Raw genomic sequence first — 22,731 nt, forward strand, 5'->3', positions numbered from 1 at the left:
CAGCACTGCGTTTAACCTCATGATCGCAACACTGCGTCTTACCTCTCATTTACATCACAACACTGTGTCTTACCTTTCATTATCACAACACTGCGTCTTACCTCTCAATATCACAACACTGCGTCTTACCTCTCATGATCCCACACTGCGTCTTACCTTTCATTAACATGACAACGCTGCGTTTTACCTTATGATCGCAACACTGTGTCTTACCTCTCATGAATGTCACAACACTGCGTCTTTCCTCTCAATATCACAACACTGCATCTTACCACTCAATAACATCACAACACTGCGTTTAACCTCATGATCGCAACACTGCGCCTTACCTTTCATGAACATCACAACACTGCGCCTTACCTCTCATGAACATCACAACACTGCGCCTTACCTCTCATGGACATCACAACACTGCGTCTTACCTCTCATGATCACAACACTGCGTCTTACCTCTCAATATCGCAACACTGCGTCTTACCTCTCATGGTCCCACACTGCGTCTTACCTTTCCTTAACATGACAACGCTGCGTTTTACCTTATGATCACAGCACTGCGTCTTACCTTTCATTAAAATCACAACACTGCGTCTTACCTCAAGATCACAACACTGCGTCTTACCACTCAATAACATCACAACACTGCGTTTAACCTCATGATCGCAACACTGCGCCTTACCTTTCATAAACATCACAACACTGCGCCTTACCTCTCATGGACATCACAACACTGCGTTTAACCTCATGATCGCAACACTGCGCCTTACCTTTCATAAACATCACAACACTGCGCCTTACCTCTCATGGACATCATGTCCATTGTGGTTTTTCTTTTACGTGAAGCTGATTTATCTGCCACAACGCTATAAATCCCAGTTCCTCTACTACAGGTAACAGGACCCAAGTAACACAGATTCCTATGCACAGGACTGAAGCTTCATATGGGTTCCCAGTCTGACTCTGAATTCAATTGGTTCAATTTCTTATGGAAAAAAAATGAAGCAACCCTGTCAGTCTTCATACCTACTGTAAACTTATTTATAAATTACTGAAAAGATGAAATAAGACAAACACACACAGGTCTGCAGTGTTGAGAGTTAAAGATTACTGTACCAAGAGCCCCAATCACAAAGCATTTATACCAGTACTAAGCAGACACTATTTAGGAAGCTCATGAACATTAGCAGTGTGGTTATCCTTATACAAAACACAATGCTGCAATGTATTTTTTTTTATTACAGCTCTTAGTACTTTACAATTCAAAAGGTCTGATTTGTTGTCAAGATAGTCGATAGTCTGAACTGGGAAGGGGAGAATCCAAATACTCCTACCGTCCTGGCCACCCATTACTTTAGGACTGACGATTGTCACCAGAGACTAGGGCTGTAACGATACACTAATGTCATGATATGACAGGACACATATCACGATACATGCTGTGGGCCTGATGGAATACTTGTATGATGCATAAGATCAAATGGTCATTTAATGATGGACCCTTTTGTTAAAAATGTAATGAAATAAGGAGAGTACTGTGGCAGTGTCCCATGTCTGTGTTTATTTATTATTTCTTTTCTGTATAAATGTGATGGTGAAAAGCCATGTTTTGTATACTTTATTATTTCACATACCTGGTGAGAATGCGTGACTGTCAGCTGCTGATTGCTAAACTGGCTGACAGGCACGCAGCTTTAACAAACTCGTGCAGAATGTGACCGAGGGGTTAGCAAGGTAACTAAGAGCCAATTAATCCCTCCGTCACCATTATAGAAGCCTTTTCTTGTTTGGAGGAGCGTGTCAAGAGGTGGGACAAGAAAGACATGAGTAAAAAAGAGAATTGAGTTGAGAGAGAAGTAAATAGACTGTTACAACTACCAGCATTCGCTCCGTGTCTAAATTATTGTGTTTGTTTGGCTAACGCGCCCTTTATTTTTAGCGTTTTGTTTTGTTTAGCCTGTTTATTTTATTTAATAAATGGCGCAGCAGCACATTTAATCATTTCACCCGTCCTGTCTGTGTTTCATTTCCTGATTCTGACGTCACCACTCAGCCAGCTTTGTGATAAGTACATATTCATAAACATACTTAATCTTCATTCCTGAACTATTTGGTGAACTACAATGAGCTACGCTGTGCTTTTGGTTTGTATTACGAAACATCATACCTGTACTATGATACCATATACTGTATTATGGTCAAGATAATCCAACTGTCAGACAGCAGCTCAGCTTGTTTCTAGCACAACAGCCTCTGGGGGTACCTCTTACCTGGATGAGCTGCTTCTGGAAAAGCCTGGCAAAGTGACTGTGATTGCTGGCTGCAGTCAGCTGACTCACCATCCCCCTGAAGACAGAGAGGGGAAGAAAGAGGAGAAACATCTTTACATGTAAATCAGGGATAACATCCTTCCTCATCACAATCAAGACGTTCTTTAGCTGCAGCTTTAACAAAGTGAGACATACATACAAATGTGTGCTGTTCAGCTATGGAGGAGAAGTGCGTCAAACACTGGACTGAAGCAAAATGTAGCCTGCTATGCCCCCTTCATTCATGTCCAGGTGAAGTTTTATCAACTTCAAAACTCTATCAAAGTTTGATCAAATTATTTTTGAAAGAAATAAAACTATAAATGTTCATAACAAGAAACCCTGAAACACTTGTTTTAATGCCCCGACCCTACATTTCTTATTACTGATGATGCCCAGCTAATTCACTGCAATTGCACCTATCCTGCAGTTTATCATCAGTACTGACCAAAGGATCATCCTCAGCTAGTTCACTGCAATTGCACTTATCCTGCAGTCTATCATTAGTACTGACCACAGTATCGTCCCCAGCTAGTTCACTGCAATTGCACCTATCCTGCAGTTTATCATTAGTACTGTCCTCAGTACTGACCACAGGATCATCCACAGCTAGTGCACTGCTTTTAGTTCACTGCAGATGACTAAACAGAGATTAAGCTGCAGGTCCCACCTGATTCTGCTGCCCAGCACCACGTCGAACACCCAGCCCGGCTCCTTGTGGAAGTCCTCCCACTCTCTCAGCAGCTCATAGAAAATATCTCTGGGGATGCACAGCACAGCACAGATCAGCAGCTAGAACTCAATACCTGCCTTCACAGCAAGGCGCTTGGATATCCCTTACTATAATGCAGAAATTTAGAGCAATAAGCAGGTTTGGGATGATATGGTGGTCTCTTTATAACAATATACTAATTAACCCTCCATTGTATACTTATTGTTCAAATACAGAGTACTGTATGTATCAGATAACATAAGAAAATGTGCAAACAAGAGGTGGCCATTCAGCCCATCAATGCTAGTTTCGTTCTTAGTAGGTTAGTGTCAAGTTTGGAGCCAACGTGGGTTCTTTAATGACACAACATGAAGCCTGTTAATGTGTCGTTGGGTTGCAAGGGGTTCTTAAATTCATTTGTTGACTCTGGATACAAGCATCTCCGTCCCACTCAATCACAACATGTTAGCTCAGCTGGTCAGAAACAACTCAGAGAGAAAGTGTCAAAACCTGCATAATCAGTAGCTTGCATGGTGATCCAATAAAAGAACCCCAGTCAAATACAAATACTCTAAAGGTGAGCGATATATTAGGGTATTTTGTGAAACACACGTTCATCAGTGTGGTGCCAGCGCCAGCACAGTACCTCTGCTTCTTGAAGATGTGAAACGCTTTGTCGCTATAGAAGTTGGACCGGTTGTCCGTGGCTGGCTGGAACGGAACAGACTGAATGAAGGATGGTGTTATTCGGGACACCTACAAAACAATAATAACAAAGGTAAAAAAAAAAAAAAAAACAACTCTGTTACAAGAAGGATACATTAAAACTCCTGTATTGCTAAGCAGGGCACAGATCCTGCTTGATTCTCATGTTGTGCTCCATTCTTACAGGAGGTGTAATGTTGCAAAGTAGATTAAAAAGAATTTAGAAAATGTTATGGTATGGTTACCGCTAATAAAAACTCCACTGATTCCATTTCGCACTGTCAGTTTGTTTCATGGGTAACAACTGCTAATAGTTTTTCAGGCATGTACACAACAGGCATCCCATAATAGCATTTTTGAGTTTAACAGCAACAATAGCCCTGCCAAGCAGCACTAAACCAGCAAAACTAAATGTATAGCTCATTCAACATCAATGGAGCCAAGCAATGTGGAGCTGAGGAGCTGCACTAATCAATATTATCTTTTCTTTTTGCTCCCCTTTCTTGCTTCTAACTGTTCTGGACAACCTTGCAAGAGCAGTTGTGTTAAAACCTATTGGGAACCAAAACAAAGCTTGCTCTAACCAAATGTGTTCGTGAAAAAGTGATCTAAGGCTTTGACAGCGCAGCTGCAACTTTGTAAAATTACTTCCAGAAAAGGGTTACTTTTTCTTGTATTTTACCACCGATCGAACTTGACCTTGAGAATAACAGAATGCAGGCGAGTATCGAGTATGAAGCAAATATTTAAGAGTTGTCTCCTTATAACCTGGAAGTCAAAAATGCACAAACTTACAAGGATACGGACACTCATGAAAGGTAAGGGACAATGGCACTTTAGGTTAGGCACAGTGCAAATTTCACATTATATCTCTGCGAATGCAAATCAATCCTTCCTGACCAGCAAACTCTGTCAATATGGGCCATGTTTAAACCATGTTCTCCTAGTCAGTAAGTCAGTCTCTGGCTGGAAGCTGTTCTGGGAGACATGGAGATCTCACCCACCTTGGCAGAGCTGCTGTCATGGGCAGTGAGCAGCCGATCTCGCAGCGCTGGAGAGAAGGAGCCCAGTCTCTCATTCTCAGCAAGGAGCCGCAGTGTGCATTTATCCAGCTGGGAGATAAGACTGCAACACAAGTGCAAAACCACCCAGTAGCACAAACCAATGAAAAAGCACCACACTGGCTTCAGAGTTCAATAAACTGGGAAAGTCACACTGAGAAGTTATATCTGTCCAAAAACATTTCACATGTGCAAAAACAGACAGGTCAGCATAAAGGGACCAGCCATATAAAAGATGTGACATCTCCAAAGAGGAACAGGTTATGTGCAGAAAGGATCACAAGACAATTGGGGCAAACTTGGCAACAAGAACTTGGCTCCTTTTTCATATAACTTGGCCCTTGTTGTAGATGTCAAATTTATATGGTTAGCCCCTTTTCATGTCTGTTTTTTGCACATGAAGTGATTTTTAACAGACTTTCTTATCCTTAACAAAATTATCTTCAAAATTAAAGTACATAGTTTTTGCATTAAAACATCCGATACATTTTAAAGAATGGAATGCTGACTGAACTTACTCAAAATGCCTTTCCAGGACCTTGACTGCAAAGTACACACAGTTGTGCACGCTGTTAAAGTAGGGCCTGTCCAACACATCTGAGAGGAAAATAAAGTGTATTAAAAACAAACAGGAGAAACGCTGGTCCAGATATGAGAAGCACAGCAAGAATACGTGTATGTGTGTGTGTGTGTGTGTGATAATATATATATATATATATATATATATATATATATATATATATATATATATATATATATATATATATATATATATATATATAAATATGCTGGCTTTCGATAGGTGCTTTCTTTACCTCAGTATCCACTTCCATCTGAAGGAAGAGACCTTTGCGGTTTTGAAAGCCAGTGTATTTTACTGACAGCATACATATTTTGCTGATCCTATTAAAAGGTCTAATCAAGAACAAAACTTGAGAATATTGCAAGTCACTGTTGGAAGCAGGAGACGTGTGTTTAGAGCTACCCCTGCAGGCTGCCGGACACCCTTGCCGCTCCTCAGAAGGAGCCGATCCGCGGGACGTCAGCAGCTGAAGCACGAAGAAGAGCTCCAGGAAGACATTGGGCACCAGATTCTCTACAAAACACAAGCACATTGCAGACACTGAGCGAGGCTGTGAATGTGACAAGCACGGTTACAGTACACAGATTACAAGGTGGAGACATTGCCCACCAAAGAATTAAACATTTTATATGGCAGGACAAAACTACAGATTCCCAAATTACAAAAAATACAATTGTTGATATTTTCTTTTAAAGTGCTTGTTTTGTCAATAACATAATTTGAACACTGAAACAACTCCAATAACAATGGCAATATACCCTAGATTCAATATATCCTAGATGTCACAAAGTTCAGTCCTACAAGTGGTATCATGGTAGTTTTCCTGCATCCTTTATTCTAATTTATCCCATGACTCTTAAAAACATGTGCTAAAGACGACGCTCAATATTTTTGGAATCTAAATGCACTGTATAATACTATGTTGTAGAAAAAGAAATTCAACAAATGTAATCAAAGCACCAATGAATGACCAAGTTAAAGGCTGATCAGCGACATGGGAACATGGTGGTACTACATCATCAGTCATGTGGTATTTGGGGTGTTCAAGGCAACCCCCCGAATGCTCTGAAGAGATTATAGTGCACAAATCTGATTTGTGGATCATTGGAGAATTTCCTGAATTATATTAAACTATACTGGAAATATTCAGTATTCATAAACAATATATTATAGATTAGTGGGATTTTTTTGAATCCTAGTCCTTTCATTTTGTATACGTTGATTTTCAAATGTGTCGTACTGTTTATCCATGTATTTTTAATAAAAGGTCAAGCGATCAAACGAGTAATACGTTTCATATGTTTGTTTTTTTTCTTCATATTCTCATGATGATTTTTGCAGTTCTGCTGATCCAATATTAAATTGTTATTTTTGCTCCATCACTGGGTTTCGCAGACCCTGATGAGAACTATTCATGGACTACCCAATGTTTGCAGTCCACGATTAGTGCTAGTTGATGTCTGTGAAACCTGCCATTGATGTCCATCTGTCAATGAGTCTGTCCAGAAAAAATCTAACCCACTAGGACTGGACAGATATTCATTCCTCATTCAAGTCAAATCACAAGATTGAATGAATTTCAACTTGGCTGATCCCACCTACTCTATATATTTAAACTATGCTGGACCTGTAGAGTTGAAAGGTCATATTGTCACATGGTGTAATGGAATGAGTGCTGGGCTATTCTCCAGGCAAGCGCAAAAACATGTAAAAATCAGAACTCAATATTTGCAGCACTGTCATTGACTGCAAACGCCATAGAAAGACAAGGGAAATGCATTACAAATCAACAGTCTACGGGGGTCCTCAGGCTCCTACCCGCGATGCAGGCGCAGTGCAGCTCAGCTAACAGGTCCAGCTGGCAGGCGGAGGAGACTTTGTGCAAATCCGCGGTGGGAGAGTGGAGGTCCGCCGACCCACTGGAGCTGGTTCTGCTGGAGCCCAGCTTGGTAGGGGTGCTGGGTTCAAGGGCAGGGGGGAGTCCTGGAGAGCTGGTCTGCTGGGACAGCTTGGATCTGGAGACAGAGGGAGACGACAGTTACAGGGAGCGTAACGGGAAGGTGAAATAAGCAGGTCAATAACATCCTGTCCATTTGAATTATGTTTTTAACATTCCCCTTACTACTCGATGTTGCTTGCACTCATTCTTGGCTCACTTACACCAATATCAAAGTATTACTATTTCTCTCTAAATATGCCTTTACCTGGCGTCAAACTTGTCCGGAGAATCCCAAGTTCAGATACTAGCAGCTTTCACCATTCAATTAAACTTGCGTGACAATGTAAGCTGCTGACTCTCGGCACACTTACTGTCTCTGTCTACAGCTATTTGCTGCCTATGTCAGTTTGTGCGCTTTTTAAAAATCACACCTGCTGCGGAAAAGGTACAAGCAAGACAAAGCGCAAGAGTGGCTCCTGAAGCAGAAGCCCGAACAAACCTCTCTCTGCGCAGCATCTCCCGCTCCTCCTGCAGCCAGCAGTCCGTCGCTGCCCTCAGGGACTCTGGGATGGTGGGGGAGGGGGGTGGCTGGCTCAGCGGGGTGGAGGTGAAGCAGTTCTTTGGTTTAGAACGGGGTCGCTCTGCACTCACCGGTGTCGGGTTGATCCGTCGCGATGGCTTCGTCTTGCTTCTGGAAACAGGGCAGGAGAGACAAGAACAACCCGCCCAGTGTAAAAATTAAGAAAAACATTATTAAGCATCCTGGCAACATAAGCCCCTAGTGAGCAGGTATTCAGTATTGCTGGGCAGAATGTATGCAAGTGCCAGTCACTGCTTAAATTAAAACAAAATATGGACACTATTTCCTGAACACAATTAAAATATAAGCCATGGGTAACACTCTTGCTACTAAAATGCTGTGGACAATGATAACTTTTTTAAAATTAGTTTATTTTTTTTGTATTTTGATTTGAGCCCAACTGGTACAAATCAACCAAAAAAAGTGAAAAAAAAAAGTTATGTTTTTAATTACTATATACATAAACTGATGTAATCAATGCAATATGCATAATCATTTTTAAAGCATTGCTTGCAATGTTACACAGTAATCCACAGCTCCACATGTATTACTGCTTTTTTTTAACCTTTACCCTTTCATAGCATCGATTAATTGACGCTTCAGCTATTTGGAGAACAATATAGCGATAATGAAAGATTAGGCATCATCCCACCCTTAGAATCTTCTGATTAATAGTCTTTAGCTGCACTGCAGCACAGAAAACAGCTCTGAAGGAAATGTTCACTTGCTTTTTATTTACTATCAAAAAAACAAAATTGGAGATTTATTATTTTGTATAAAATGTATAGAACTGTTCATCTGAAAACAGACGACATGCATTGCAGGAATTACATAGTTACAAATACAAGCTTATACTGTATACAAATTATTCAGCCATAACTTCATACATGCTGAAGTAAAACTACAGCATGAAAATTGCACCTTAAAAGCTAAATTAGACAAACGTTTGGACAGAAATGACACTGACAAATTTCAAATGTTTTCAGTACTACTGAAGATCTCGTGACCGAGTTAAATGTATAGACAAAGACAAAATGTATAGAAAATGTCTTTTTCATGTAATCGCCGAATACAGGGAAATCCTGTTTATATTAGTGCTGGGACAAATATCTCACGTGTATTCAAGGCAAAAATAACCAGTCCGTCTGTTAGTCAGAAATTACTTTGTGTGTGAGATACATTATTCGCTCAAAATTTAAATACTTGTTTTTCAAAAAGTAATAAAAGCCATTATATTGCTCTGTACGCAGGCAGAGACAGGGAGCGTAGCCGTGGCCTCTGTGTGTGTGCATTAGAGACAGAGGAAGGAAACTTAGGTGTCAAAAATGTTCCTGTTCCATGAAAGTCATAATTTCCAATCCTGTCCCATCCTGTAATGTCCACATTTTTCCTGTCCCGTAACTTTATTTATTTATTTATTTATAATTCCTGTCTTATCAAAAAAAATCATGTCCAATCCCATAATATACAGAGATCAACTACTGGTATACTACACATAATTTGTTGTTAGTTTCTTCAGAAAAAAATACATTGCAAGCACAATGTCTTTATAAGTACAATGTGCAATATAATGATATATAATATAAAAACAACTGTTTAGGGTTTTGTCTGGCTGTTTCAGTTTCTAAACCGATTACTAAGCAACCCAGCTCACTGATTTTAGTACGTCAGTGAAATAGTGTTATGAACAATTAATTCATTAAAAAAACAAACAACAAAAAAAAGGTATTGAAATAGTATTTTATAAAAACGTTCAGGGAGTATTCTCCATTTATTTATTAAAAATCATGGTATTTTCATAAAGTAATAACATGAGGTTTACTTGTGCCTTTTTTGTAGCTGAACAAACAAAAACTAAATAAAATTAAAACGTGGAAATGGTGTTGTAAAGTGAAGGGGAAAAAAACTCACTGTTTCAGTTCTCGTTTATTACATTCCATTTAACTGAAAGTCTCAACAAGATATATACAGTCTAAAAATCACCATACAGGAAGCTGGGCACTGGAGCTGCTGCTCGCTTTCTTCAGCAACCAAACAAACTTAAAATTGATTGTACTATTGTTGCTTTTGTTTGTATTAGATATCTTAGAAATAATGCCACAAATTAGATTTTTGGCTTTTACGTATATAATTTGCTGGGTAGAAGTTAGTTCAGTGTTTGGTATCTTAATTGTTGGGTAGGTCATTGGCTGCTTCAGTTGATATGCTTGATGACAGTATTTGGAGATACCATAGGAATCATGAGCATGATTAGCAGCTTCCTTCGTTAACCCTGATGGCTCTAAAGAGATGACTCACCCAGCTGGTGTAGGGATGGCCCCCACAGGAGGGAAGTCCTCCAGGTTGTTGATGTTGAGCTGGGGTGGAGGGGGGGTGATGGAGGTCTCAGTCCTGCCTCCCCTGTCCCAGCGCCCCGTCTCCTCATTAAGCCCGCGTCCCGCCTCCCTGCCTGGCTGCCGGCCTCCACTGCTGGACGGACCGCCGCTCCGTCTCCTGCCGCGGCGCTGAGGAGGCTGGAGGTCCGGGGAGGAGGGAAGGAATTCTCCCAGGCTGGCTCTCTGGTCAGACCTCCTGGCTGCAGGGCTGGCCGTGAAGCTGGGGCTGCTCAAAGAGGTGACCCCGCTGAGATACTGGGAGCCTGGCGTGTCAAACTCAGGCTGCGCAGGACTGCAAGGGGGTGGCGAGAACAGCTGCACCCGGCTGGCTCCTTTCAGGGGCGCATGGCCACTCTGAGAGACTCCACTCCGATCGCTGGGGTACCCGGGGGTCCTCAGTCCCTTGGAGCTGGGGGTCTTGGCTGGGGTGGAAGGCCCATTGGCCAAGATCTGGCTTGCTTGCTCGCGGAGGAAGTTGAGCAGGAATGGGACAAAATCTCTCCGGAGCACAGAAAACTGAGCCAGGCTGTCACAGCTGCCATTCTCCAGCTGGAATGAGAAACAGAAGAAAATACAACTCAAGACAGCCGCTCCAAAATCCAAGTTTTTGCATCTAGCGCCTTAACTACAGTGGTAGCCACAGCTAGCTATTTAAATGTTGCGATATTGTTGCAGTGCAACAACACAAATGTCGCAGCTTTGCAATCCGCGTTATTTAGTATCCGTTTCAAATATTGAAAAATTGCAAATCATAGCAAAGAGAGATTTTCTTCTATGGTGCAATTACAGATTTGCTGAAGGCTGCAGACTTCTTGAGACAGACAATGTTGAACGTGACACGGCTCAGTTTGCATTACCAATATACACAATCAGTCTTATTTTCTAATTATACTTATTTCAGTTTTACACAAATATTGAGTTACCATAGCTATAATAGCTATTACCATTCAAATGTCAGACCTATTAACACTTGTTTAAAATGGCATATTAGTTACAGTGGGGTTAACACTGAATTAAAAGTGTTTTCTGAGGCTCTGAATCCACCGGCTGATGCTCGTCTAAGAGGGACCCGGTCTATCTATCTTTCACTAGACTTTACCCAATACCAAGTCAATATACTGCCACCAACTGGGCAAATGTAAGGCGACTTAATAGGATAATTTATTACACAGACTACTTTATTTAAATTCATTGGTTCTCATTTCATTTTCAGCGCTCCGATTGGCCAAATTAGGACGTGTAATAATTAGAATTACAACACATACTGAGGCCAAACTAGAACATGTACTAAATAACGCTGATTTTTACCTGGATGGCCTTCCATAGTTTGGAGTTCTGCTCCGAGTCAATTGATTGTTCATGCTCGTTCAAACGGGAGGAATTATAGTTACTGAGCTTGAATCAATATATCAGGCACTATAAAAAGTGTTTACAAGTATAAATACTGCACAGCACACTCACCCTTTAACCGTACAGGAGAAGATCAGTCCAGCAAGAATCTCAAATGATCTGCAGCTTCCTTATTATAATATTAATGTAAATATGTATTTATACTACCTGTACAGTACTTGTAAACTCCCAACTACAATGATTCACTGCTCTGTACCAAACTATTATACTCTGTGCTATTATTAAAGAGGACGGGAGTAGAAACTGAACTACCTGCTTTATTAATAACATGAACATTAACTCCCGAAGTAACACCCTCCATCCCCTAGATGGCGGTGTTGTAACATAACACTCAGTAATCCTATGTTAACTTAAAACATCCTAACACTGCACACTGTACCAAGTATTATACAGTCAATTCACTTTAATACTGTATATGCACGACAGGTGAAAAAAGAACAAAAACTCAGAGCATTGAACTTAATGCATTGAAGTGTTTATATAGTCCTGAGATGGCAGTGGCATAGATCTTGTTATGTAATCGGGGTGTGGAAAAGCAAAGTCAAATGGTATGCACATTTGTCATAACTTGTGTTCTATGAAAATACAGTAGGTCAGTGATTTCTCTCTTTATTCTGACTGTAGCCAGGACGCATTTAATGTGTCCACTGCCTTGGGCAGATCGGGGGCAAAAAATGCAAAGTACTGGAGGCTCCGAAACGACAGCACGTAAAAAGTAGGGATGCACCCAATCCAAAAAACATGGATCGAGAATTGGTTAGCAGTTTGCTACACATGTGGACTGGCAGAGCTATACTGGTGTTCTTTTCTGAAAGGAGACTAATATTGCAGATAGCAGACTGTTTGGTTCAAATTGCATGTACTGCTAACAATTGATAGAGACATTGCATCTACAAGCTTCTTGCCCAACATTGACTGCAAGCTAACAAGATAACAAAAGGCAGATTTATGGACATTTTGTCTCCAGGAGTGTGAAGAATGCACTGAGCTCAGAGGTTGTCACACTAGACTACACACACAGACACACACACACACACACAATAAATTAAATGACCTTTGCAATTGGTTAAAGTCAGAGAAAGAGGAGGTGGACCGTCTATACAGAAGGGTATTTAATGTCATGCAAACATTGTAATGAAGAGTATTCTGTTTGTCCTGTACCTGGGACCAGGCTCCCTGCATATTTCAATAAACCTAACAACTGATTGAAGAAAAGGACTCTGTGCATTTTCTTGAATCTACTTAATCACCATCATCTATTTTGTTAAGTTACTTCATTGGCGAGCCACCTGTGGACTGTTTCCTGATACTTTTTTTTTCCAAATACCGGGGGGTTGATACTTGACTACGGAGAAACCTTTTTGCCATGCAGAGGACCAGGACAAAGCAGGCAGAAGGAGACTGTTTCTACTTTCAGCTCAGACGGTGTGGAGAATCTTTGAATCAGGACTTCAGATCGAACATATAACCACGTACATTGGTGAGTAGTTACTGGTTTTTTGTTTTATATGCAGTTTTTAGAATGTAGTGAGAATCAAGGGTAAAGTATGAAAGAGGACTTTTGACTACTTGATAATTCATGTACATTGAGGACACAATTAGTTAAGACTGCTTAACTAAAAGTGTATTGACTATTAGGACTTTATGTATGAAAGAGGACCTCTGGAATCCTAAAAAAAGTCAATCGAGTAAATCGTGTAGTGCTTTGACGTGCCAGGGAAGCTATGTACAGAACAGTAATGTACATGTTCATGTAACAGATCAGGAGTGTGTGTCTCGTAAGAAGAAAAAGACAAAGGCAATTCAAGACTGGTAGCCCACAAAAAACAATCAACAAAAAAAAAAACTGTAATGCTAAAGATTCTATATCAACTTTGAGGAATGCATGTTGTAAAAATTAAATTAAAAGGTCACATTAAAATGTAATTAAGAAGTTGTTTATTAATGATTGTTTGAGTAATTCTGATTTTGCTCAAGCGTGGAGATAAAGTAACTTCTTAGTAAAACTACGTACTAAGAACCAGCACGAATACTTATTGTCTTGCCCCGATCATAAGAGGGTTTGATAAGGGAAAGAGACCCAGGTTAATGGATGAATTGTTTGACTGCAAAAGAATGGCCAACCTTTGGACTGAAACAGTAACACAAATATACAAAGGAACAATGAAAAAGTTTGTGTTGGATTATATTGATATACACAGAGCTTTTTGTTTTTCTAAGGGTTAACTAGAAAAGAAAGTGCAGAGAGGGAGAGAGAGAGATAATGTAGAGATTGCTGCTACATTGACTGCTTGAAAAAACACTTAGGAAGAAAACAAATGTTTCTGGAGATCAATAAATCTGAAACTAATTAAGTAAATCAACCTTGAAATATTTTATTACAAATATTTTCATGAAGCAAAGTTAAGTGTTTGTCTGTTTGTTTGTGAATTTTATGAATCACCTATGAATACATATTTGAAACCACAGATCACATGAGAATGAAATAGGAATGTTGGCGCAAGGGATTTTACAGTGCAGTATAGGACTGTAGGCTTGGTGGATAGTGGTACTGGATAATCAGCAGTACTGATTATGGAAAGTTTTTAGAAACTTATTTTTCAAGAATTAACAGATTTATTTGAAACTTATTTTTCAAGAATTAACAGATTTATTTGTAAATTCTTGAAAATGCATGGCGTGATATTAATCAAACTGACACGTTTTTGAAAAGGGTTTTATAACTTGATTTAAAAAACAATAAAAACAGAGAAAGCAATCTGTTTGCTACAGGCACATAAACTAACACAGAGAGACTAAATAACTTACCTAATAGGCTACTGTTTTATCAGCTGCAAGAGGGTGGGTTATTGAATTGAAAATTGAATAAGGAATATTACATATACAAGATATCACTGAGGGATAATGTATACTAAATGGACCAGCAACTAAGTGTAAAATCTTTGGTTGACATTAGGCTGTCTGTGTTAGTATACTATCACCCTACAGGGGTTTCTTTGTCAATTATAAGCACAAATCGAAGTAGTGCACAATTAGCATAGGACTAAGCCCCTACCTAAAGGGTTACAATTTCAAATTGGGGAACAAATGTTGGTTATGAAAAACAAAAAAACAAAAAAATGGGGGATGGCTAGGGTGCCAATTGGGAAAGTTCCATATGAAACTATGGACAAACTTGTGCAAATCAATAAAGATTGTATAAAAGATATTAACTTGAAGTTTTTTTCGATTCTGGGTGATGTGCTCAGAAATAGCTGTTTTGTGATAAGACAAAAATAAAAAGACTTTGCACTTAAACACCAGTAGAGATCTTGTAAATAAATAAGCTTACAAAGGCTTAAACAGATCACTGGATTTAAGAAGCGAGTATTATATTTCTCTGTTACAAACTGCTTTAATAGCCTATACATTCCCAGATGAAATAAAGAAAATTCAAGGAGAGAATAACCCCATTGAAGGTTTAAATGAAATCAGATGTTATCAAAAGAATTAATATTGCACTTGATTTTTCTAGCTTTGGAAAATAAATAATTCTGATGGAGATTCAAGCATTGGGACACAGGTGGAGACAACGGTGAAACAACTGATCGTACAGCAGGGGCTGTGAATGGGACGAGACCATTGAAAACTGCTGTGCTACTGAAGAATATTGTCAGCTATACTGGACATTCATTTTCAAAAGAACGTGACATTTGAATGATTCAGTGTTGTATATGTCTAAAATGAATGAAGGGAAATTCATGTTAACATTATTTGTAATAGGTTAGCAGTAGAAGTGCTGTGCAAAATTATTAAATTTGTGGGGGTATTGTATAGAGAATATCACGAGATATAATTAAGGTTTTTTATGACTGTATAAGAAACACTTACATACTAATGTGTTACTGTGACAGGGTCTTCCTCGAGTCACGCGTGTGGGTAGCCGCTGTTCAAGCATACAGAGAGACTGAGGTGGTGTTGAAACGCCGGCACAGGCGCGCAGGATTTATTAACAAAAACAGAAAACGAAAGTAAAATAAAGGCGGTCATGTGACGTTACCAGCGATGGTAACGCACAGAGGACAAATACAGTAAACCGTACAAAAAGTGCAAAATAAAACACAATACCCCAAACTATAACTCAAAAGGTGCCGTGAAAACGGCAGGCCTTGCAGCAGCCCCGAGCAATCTCCCGCGGATGTTTTTAAACTGACGGACACTCGGTCGAGACCCGCCCACGTGCTGATTGAGGACCAGCACAGCCAATCACTTGCTGCCCTTCCCTCAACCAAGCATAGGAGGCAGCAAGTCTCAATCGAGCGCCCGTCTGTAAACAATAATACAATCAAACTAAGCAAGTCCCAAAACGTCACAAAATAAACCCATTCCCACATATAAACCACACAAACACTAGTTTACCACTGTGCAGGGCAATCGCACTGCCACAGTTACATATAGATAGTTAAGCATTCACACGCTATTTTGTACTTGTTCAATGTATAGTGATCATTTTTAAGTCATAGTTTTAGTTTGTAATCAATCTTACGTGCATTTTAAGATTGAGATGGTCGAGCTAGAATATTGGATTATAGAATGATGGAATTTGACATATGCAAGTTAAAAATAACAATGATTCACCTAAATTTGTAAGGTCAGAGCAACATACCAATATCCAGAATTGGCTTCAAAGGGAAATAGGTAGTACAATAAAAGATCACAAACAGCGAATAGCCGAACAAATGTATGAAGGTAATGAGAAACGTAGGAAGAGGGGGCTTTTTGATGAAATAGCAGGCTGGTTTGGTGCAGGAAATTCGGTTGCAAATAGCTGGGATATTTATCAAATGTCAAGAGGGCAAACTTGGATAGCAAGTACTGTTGGAGAAGGAATGGAAAGATTGGGGAATGGACAAATGTATGTAAATCAAGGGATTACACTCCAGGGTACAGCTATATATGAGCTAATAGATGAAACAGAGGGAGCCTTGCGCAATTTGACCAAAGCGATAGATTGTAGAATATTTGCGGGTGACCTTTTAAAAACAATGAAGGAAGAAATAATGGACATTAGGCTAGGAGTGGTACCTAGACATGCACAGGAGGAACTCAGGTTGAGGTTGGCAATGTTCCATCCTGATCAGACTGACCTCCTGGGAGCTAGTTTAGTGTGGCCAAAGGAGAACGGCAAGGAACCACCTGGTCATATAGGGTTCTATCTCTCAATACCATACATGGATCCTAATAACAAAGTTCAACGAGGGAACTGGAGTGGTGTGGTGCGTAAAGCATGCTGTTATGAAACAAACAGTCAAGTAGTTTGCCGGTGTCCTGCAATCACCGGAATCAACAGAAATATAAGCACTGAATTAGAGGTACATCCACTAGAGGGGTGGAAAAAAGCAGTGCAGGTTGGGAAATATCAATGGTGTGTGTTGAGTAACCATACCAATTTTAAGTATGGAGATTTAATTTGTCAGGCTTCTCCAGGATTTTGTTTTACTCCAACACATGCAGTTCAGATTGGAGATCTATATATACCTGAAACTGAAGCAGACGAGTTCCAAATTACAGCTTGGTGGGATGACACGTTTCTAGATTCATATTCGGTCATTTTTTCTCAAATGCACAAATTGGTTAAAATAGCCCAACAAAGAGCGGAAGAGAAGCTGCTCAAAGCTAAGGTCAAAGTTGATTTGGCACAATCAAAAGCCACTGTATTGAAACAATATGGATGGGTATGGCAGGCCTTAGGGAACACTTTTTGGGATTATATTGTTTTAACAATACTGTTATTAGTAATAGTATTGATCCTGTGGAATAGCATTCAGTGTTTCTGGTGGAAAAAACAACAGCGACAGTTACAAAGGACCATTGACAGATGGGAAACTGTAAACTTACTGGGAGCCACCATGAATAAGAAATAACACCTGTGTACAGTGATATTAACTGTATTTACTGTATTTTTCTATGTTTATTTTTCATTTTTTGTATTATTTGTACGTATCTTTGTTTTGTTTTTGCTTATAGCAAACTTACCTATAGAAACAGCGAAAACAAGGTAGATACCTACACATAATGGAGAGACTTAGAATGAGAGGAACATGCTTCACTATAATATATTATACAAACACATTACTTGATGTGACTACTCAGAACCAGCGAAGAGGACATCTGAGGGCTCGGGATCACGTGAGCAACTTGGTTGTAGCAGGTCACCCCCCTCCATCTTATATTCTAAAAGTAGGGTATGTTGGAAAAAATGGATTGAGAATTGATTAGCAGTTTGCTACACATGTGGACTGGCAGAGCTATACTGGTGTTCTTTTCTGAAAGGAGACTAATATTGCAGATAGCAGACTGTTTGGTTCAAATTGCATGTACTGCTAACAATTGATAGAGACGTTGCGTCTACAAGCTTCTTGCCCAACATTGACTGCAAGCTAACAAGATAACAAAAGGCAGATTTATGGACAGGCTTTGTCTCCAGGAGTGTGAAGAATGCACTGAGTTCAGAGGCTAACAAAAGGCAGATGTACTAGACTACACACACAGACACACACACACACACAATAAATTAAATTACCTTTGCAATTGGTTAAGTGTCAGAGAAAGAGGAGGTGGACCATCTATACAGAAGGGTATTTAATGTCATGCAAACATTGTAATGATGAGTATTCTGTTTGTCCTGTACCTGGGACCAGACTCCCTGCATATTTCAATAAACCTGGCAACTGATTGAAGAAAAGGACTCTGTGCATTTTCTTGAATCTACTTAATCACCAACAGAGTTCATCAAACATGTTCTTGTTATTAAATACAACAGTTACGTTCAATAACAGATTCGTGTCTTATTTAAATAAGAACTGCACGTAATGAAGGGATGTATTAAAATGGATGGGCATCTAGGCGGATATTGGATTCGGAGTCGGTTCACCAAATCCTAAGTATTCGGCCGAATCCGAACCCTGCTCAAAAAGTAGGTATTTGGGCTGAATCTGGAGTTACCTTTCAATTCGAAGATGACCACCAATGACATTACCTATGGGATATGCCTGCCTAATGGGTAGGTACCGCAGAGCTCTCTATACCAGAGCTGCCGATAGGCCCCTTCCTGGGATGATTCACTCAGTCCCGCCCACCGAGGGGATAAAACTATCAACCAAAGGAAGCCATTCCTCTTTTTCCTTCTCAAGACGGTACAGTAAGACCTGTGTTGAGCCTAGCGTGTTGATCGAAAAGAGCTTCGAGTCAATTGTATTTCCTTTGCGTTCTTGCTGAAAGCTGGCTCCCTGGAATCGACATCTTTGAAAAGACCAAGCCTTTTTGCCTTTGTCCTTCAGCAGCCTTTTCGCTTTCGTGGTAGGCCGCTCTTTGTTATCTGTCTGTCGTGTGTGAGCAACTGCCTGTGCAGTCACCCGCGAGTGGTTGTCAATTCTTTCAGATGTCTTGTTGTATCCCCGCTGTTGAGTGACTCTTCGCATAGCCCTTGATACTGAGGTATCTCTATGCACAAGTGCTCAGTGCATACGGCACACGGTGCCCAGCGCCACAGAGTCAGTACAGTCACAGTGCTGCACGGTACACATAGTACTGCTGTCGCTACTTGGTTTACTTGGTATGCACGGTGCTTAGTACCCAATGCTACAGCGCTAGTACAGGAATTCACAATGCTGCACGGTATGCAGTACACAGTGCCACGGTACTCTGTGCGCACTGGGATCGGGGTGCTTGGGTGTCCAACATGCCACCTTGGCCCTTTCACCCAGGGCATTCCAGCCCTGGGTGAAAGAAGCTCGTTTGGAGAGGGCCACGAGGGCGAGCTCCGCATCCTCTATGGCTGGACCGTCGGCGGTTTTTGGAGCCCCAGAGCCCCTCCTCCACGACCTGTCCCAGGACCCCCTGCTAGACATCCACAAGCGAGAAGGGTGAAGCATTCCAAGCAGGAAAAGGCCATTATGGACCTCAAGGCCCAGATGCCCCAGGTCCTAGAGCTCTTTGCAAAACAGGCACTGGTGTCACAGGCCTCTGTCCAGGCTCTGTTACAGCCCCAACTGCCATACCCCCCCCTCCCACAGGAGAGTTCAGGGTGAGGCGTCCCAGCTGGCGCAAGAGAACACGCTTTCCATAGCGGCCTCTGACATGCAGGTGGGCGAGCCCCCTACTGAGAAAGAACCTGGCTTCGAGGTAGCCTCAGATGCCAGTGCCACCCTGTTGTCCAGCTCAGTTTCAGCACTTATGGGACGCGTTGCAGCCTTCCTGCAGGTCCCTTGGACACCAGCGGCAGAACCACGCCGGTCAGTTTTCCGGATGCAGGTGATGGCCCCTCACCCTCAGAAGTTAATGGCCTTCTCAGATTTCATGGAGGAGGTACGCTCCTTCGGCCTCAGGTCCTAGCGTTCTAAAGCAGGCCACACCGCTTGCCTCTCTCCTCATCAGTTCCTGATGCTGTAAGGCCGCGCTGCTTGACACGCCTATATCTCCGGGACACATCTTTGAGCTAGCCATGGAGGAGATCTTACAGAAATGCCACCGGGAACACGAGTCGTCCTGGTTGGTGGCCGCATTGCTCCCTCCCCGAGCTTCCGTGTGGGGCAGGTCAAACCGCTGTCGAAGTCCTCAGACACAGACTGTCACCAGAACAGTTCCAGTCCCCACGGCTCCGCATACCAGCAGCAAACAACCAGGCCCAACCGGCAGGCAGAGGAAACGCAGGAAGTGGCTAGTCCACACGCCAGCATCACAGGAGGAGTTTTCAAGGCCGGCGCCCTAAACAGCCACCCCAAACTGCCCCACCTCAGCAGCCCAAGCAGGGTCCCTGAAGGCTGGGGGGCCTCAGACCACCTTTTCGGTATAACAGCTGCAGTACTGGTGTGCTTGCACCTCAGACTCCTGGATGCTCGCCCCCATGCAAAACGGTTACACGCTTCAGTTTCGCATGGGACCTCCTCCCTTTCAAGGCATGACTAATACTTTAGTGACAGACCCTCGCCAGGACATGGAGAGGAGTACTACGCAAGGTATTTTCTGGTACCCATGAAGGACAGTGGCTTTCGCCCCAACTTAGACGTGAGGCTCCTCAATGGGTTCTTAAAAGAAAGGAGGTTCCAAATGCTGACGCACCGTGACATACTCCAGCCTGTCCGGCTGCAAGACTGGTTCACCACCGTGGACTTACGGGACGCGCACGTTCACGTTCCCCTTCGTCCAGAGAAAGGAAGTATCTCCGCTTCTCTTTTCCAAGGAAGCGTTTACGAGTTTGCTGTGCAGCCATTTGGCCTCTCCCTAGCTTCTCGTCCTTTTTCAAAGTGTGTGGACAGGGGATCAGAGTAAAACGGCGACTGGTTGATCTATTCCCAGTCACGACAGGGAGCACTGGCCTACATGGTGGTCGTGACAGGGCATCTGGTGAGGCTCGGTCTCACCATTAACGATGCAAAAGGTCGGCTTACATCAGTGCAGTGCACTACGTACTTGGGGCTCCGACTGAACTCCAATACGATGCGCACATACCTGTCGGAAGACAGAGTTGCAGCTATCCCGGATTGCCTCTCTCTGTTTCAACAGGGACCACAGGTCACCCGCCTATTGTGCCAGAAATTGTTGAGTCTGATGGCCACAAACATATTAGCTGGGTCTGCTTTGCATGCGCCTGCTACAAGCATGGCTCAATATGTTCCACCTCAGTGCCAAATGCGACAGACACCGTCGGCTGACTGTGTCTCATGCATACTCGGAAGACCTCTCACCTGCACGAAGGTTTTTGAATGGGAGTAGTGTTGAACCGCCAAGTGGTGATGACAGATGCCTCCAACTCAGGGATTTGGTTGGGGAGCAGTCTGGAAGGCAGAGGAGTACGTGAATCCTGGCCGGACCGCTGGACATCCCTGCATGTAAATGTGCTGAAGTTGAAGTGGTACCCCTTGCTCTCCACCACTTTCTGCCAGTGCTGAGCGGTACGCATGTGTTGAGTTGGACAGACAGCACAACAGTGGTGGAGTATGTCAACCATCAGGGTGGCCTACGGTCCCCGGGGTTGCATCTCATGGCCTATCCCATACGTAACGTCATCAGTGGTCGTCTTGTATTTCAGGGAACTAGGGTTACGGTAACTAACCTAACATTTTAACTCGAAGTTAATGTTTTTGACAGTAGAAACATTTTCATGGCACACATGGAATTATGATGGGACTAGAAGTAAATGGTAACATAAGAAATGTTGTATTGTTTTAATGAAAGGCGCTGTACAAAATACATTATGTATTTTTATTATGGTAAAAGTTGGTCAATATGTGTAAAATACACTAAATCATAAATTATGTATATTTAATACATAAATATATACTAATTAATCTATAAACACAGTTTTATAAAGTCAATATTAAAAGTAAATTTACTGTAAAAAATTATACCGCTATTAATATTTTTTTATTTAAAAAATAAAAAAACACCAAGGGACAGCACCTTATCTTTGCTTAAACCCAATAGCTAGGAAAAGATAAACTCACCATCGCATATAAAAAAAATTTAGATGTGGAAACCTGCAGTTTGTGCCATACACTGCAAAAAGAATTCTAGGCAAAACACATACTTTAAGAGGGGGACGGGGTTAATGCTAGTTTTGTGTAACCAACAAAACTAATTTCACACAATAGTTAACATCTTTTGTCACCCACAGCAAATGCGTTGTTTCAAAACCCATTCATTACTTCTCGATCTTACAACGTGCACACACCTGCACAGTAAGTGCAGTGACACAAACAATTTTTAAAGTGGGGGTGCTGAAAGCCATTGAACAAAACTGTAACCCCTTGTGGCAGGCTGGCGAGTGGATAGAGGCCCAGAGACAGACTGCAGTTCAAAAAAGATATACTTTTATTATAAATAGATACAAAAATAAAAGGGCACAAGGGCCAAAACAAAGGAATTGAAACAGAAAGACAAAAAGCAAAATGTACAAAATAAAGGTTTCCAGGCTGGGCAATGCCTTCACTGGATTTAGAAAATTGAAAAATCACAACCAAACAAAACCAACCTGCTTCCTCAGCTCCCTCCTCCCAAATGAGAAGCAGAGGCCTCCTTTTATG

The 22,731-nt window shown here is 41.5% G+C and overlaps 1 protein-coding gene across 3 annotated transcripts in view; it reads right to left on the reverse strand.

The window, feature by feature from the left end:
- cdan1 (codanin 1) overlaps nt 1-22,731 on the reverse strand; it is a 46,266-nt gene that overhangs the window by 21,556 nt on the left and 1,979 nt on the right. For 2 of the 3 annotated variants that reach the window (XM_041266169.1, XM_041266165.1), the window contains exons 2-10: nt 10,182-10,807; nt 7,803-7,994; nt 7,183-7,379; nt 5,767-5,877; nt 5,300-5,378; nt 4,725-4,845; nt 3,662-3,771; nt 2,974-3,063; nt 2,265-2,340 (exon numbers count right to left, since the gene is read on the reverse strand). In XM_041266169.1, coding sequence (XP_041122103.1) covers nt 2,265-2,340; nt 2,974-3,063; nt 3,662-3,771; nt 4,725-4,845; nt 5,300-5,378; nt 5,767-5,877; nt 7,183-7,379; nt 7,803-7,994; nt 10,182-10,807 — 1,602 coding nt within the window. The remainder of the gene's footprint in view (nt 1-2,264; nt 2,341-2,973; nt 3,064-3,661; nt 3,772-4,724; nt 4,846-5,299; nt 5,379-5,766; nt 5,878-7,182; nt 7,380-7,802; nt 7,995-10,181; nt 10,808-22,731) is intronic. The other variant, XM_041266168.1, reaches the window with a different exon arrangement.

The sequence above is a fragment of the Polyodon spathula genome, chromosome 12 (genome assembly GCF_017654505.1).
Source record: "Polyodon spathula isolate WHYD16114869_AA chromosome 12, ASM1765450v1, whole genome shotgun sequence".
NCBI lineage: Eukaryota > Metazoa > Chordata > Actinopteri > Acipenseriformes > Polyodontidae > Polyodon > Polyodon spathula.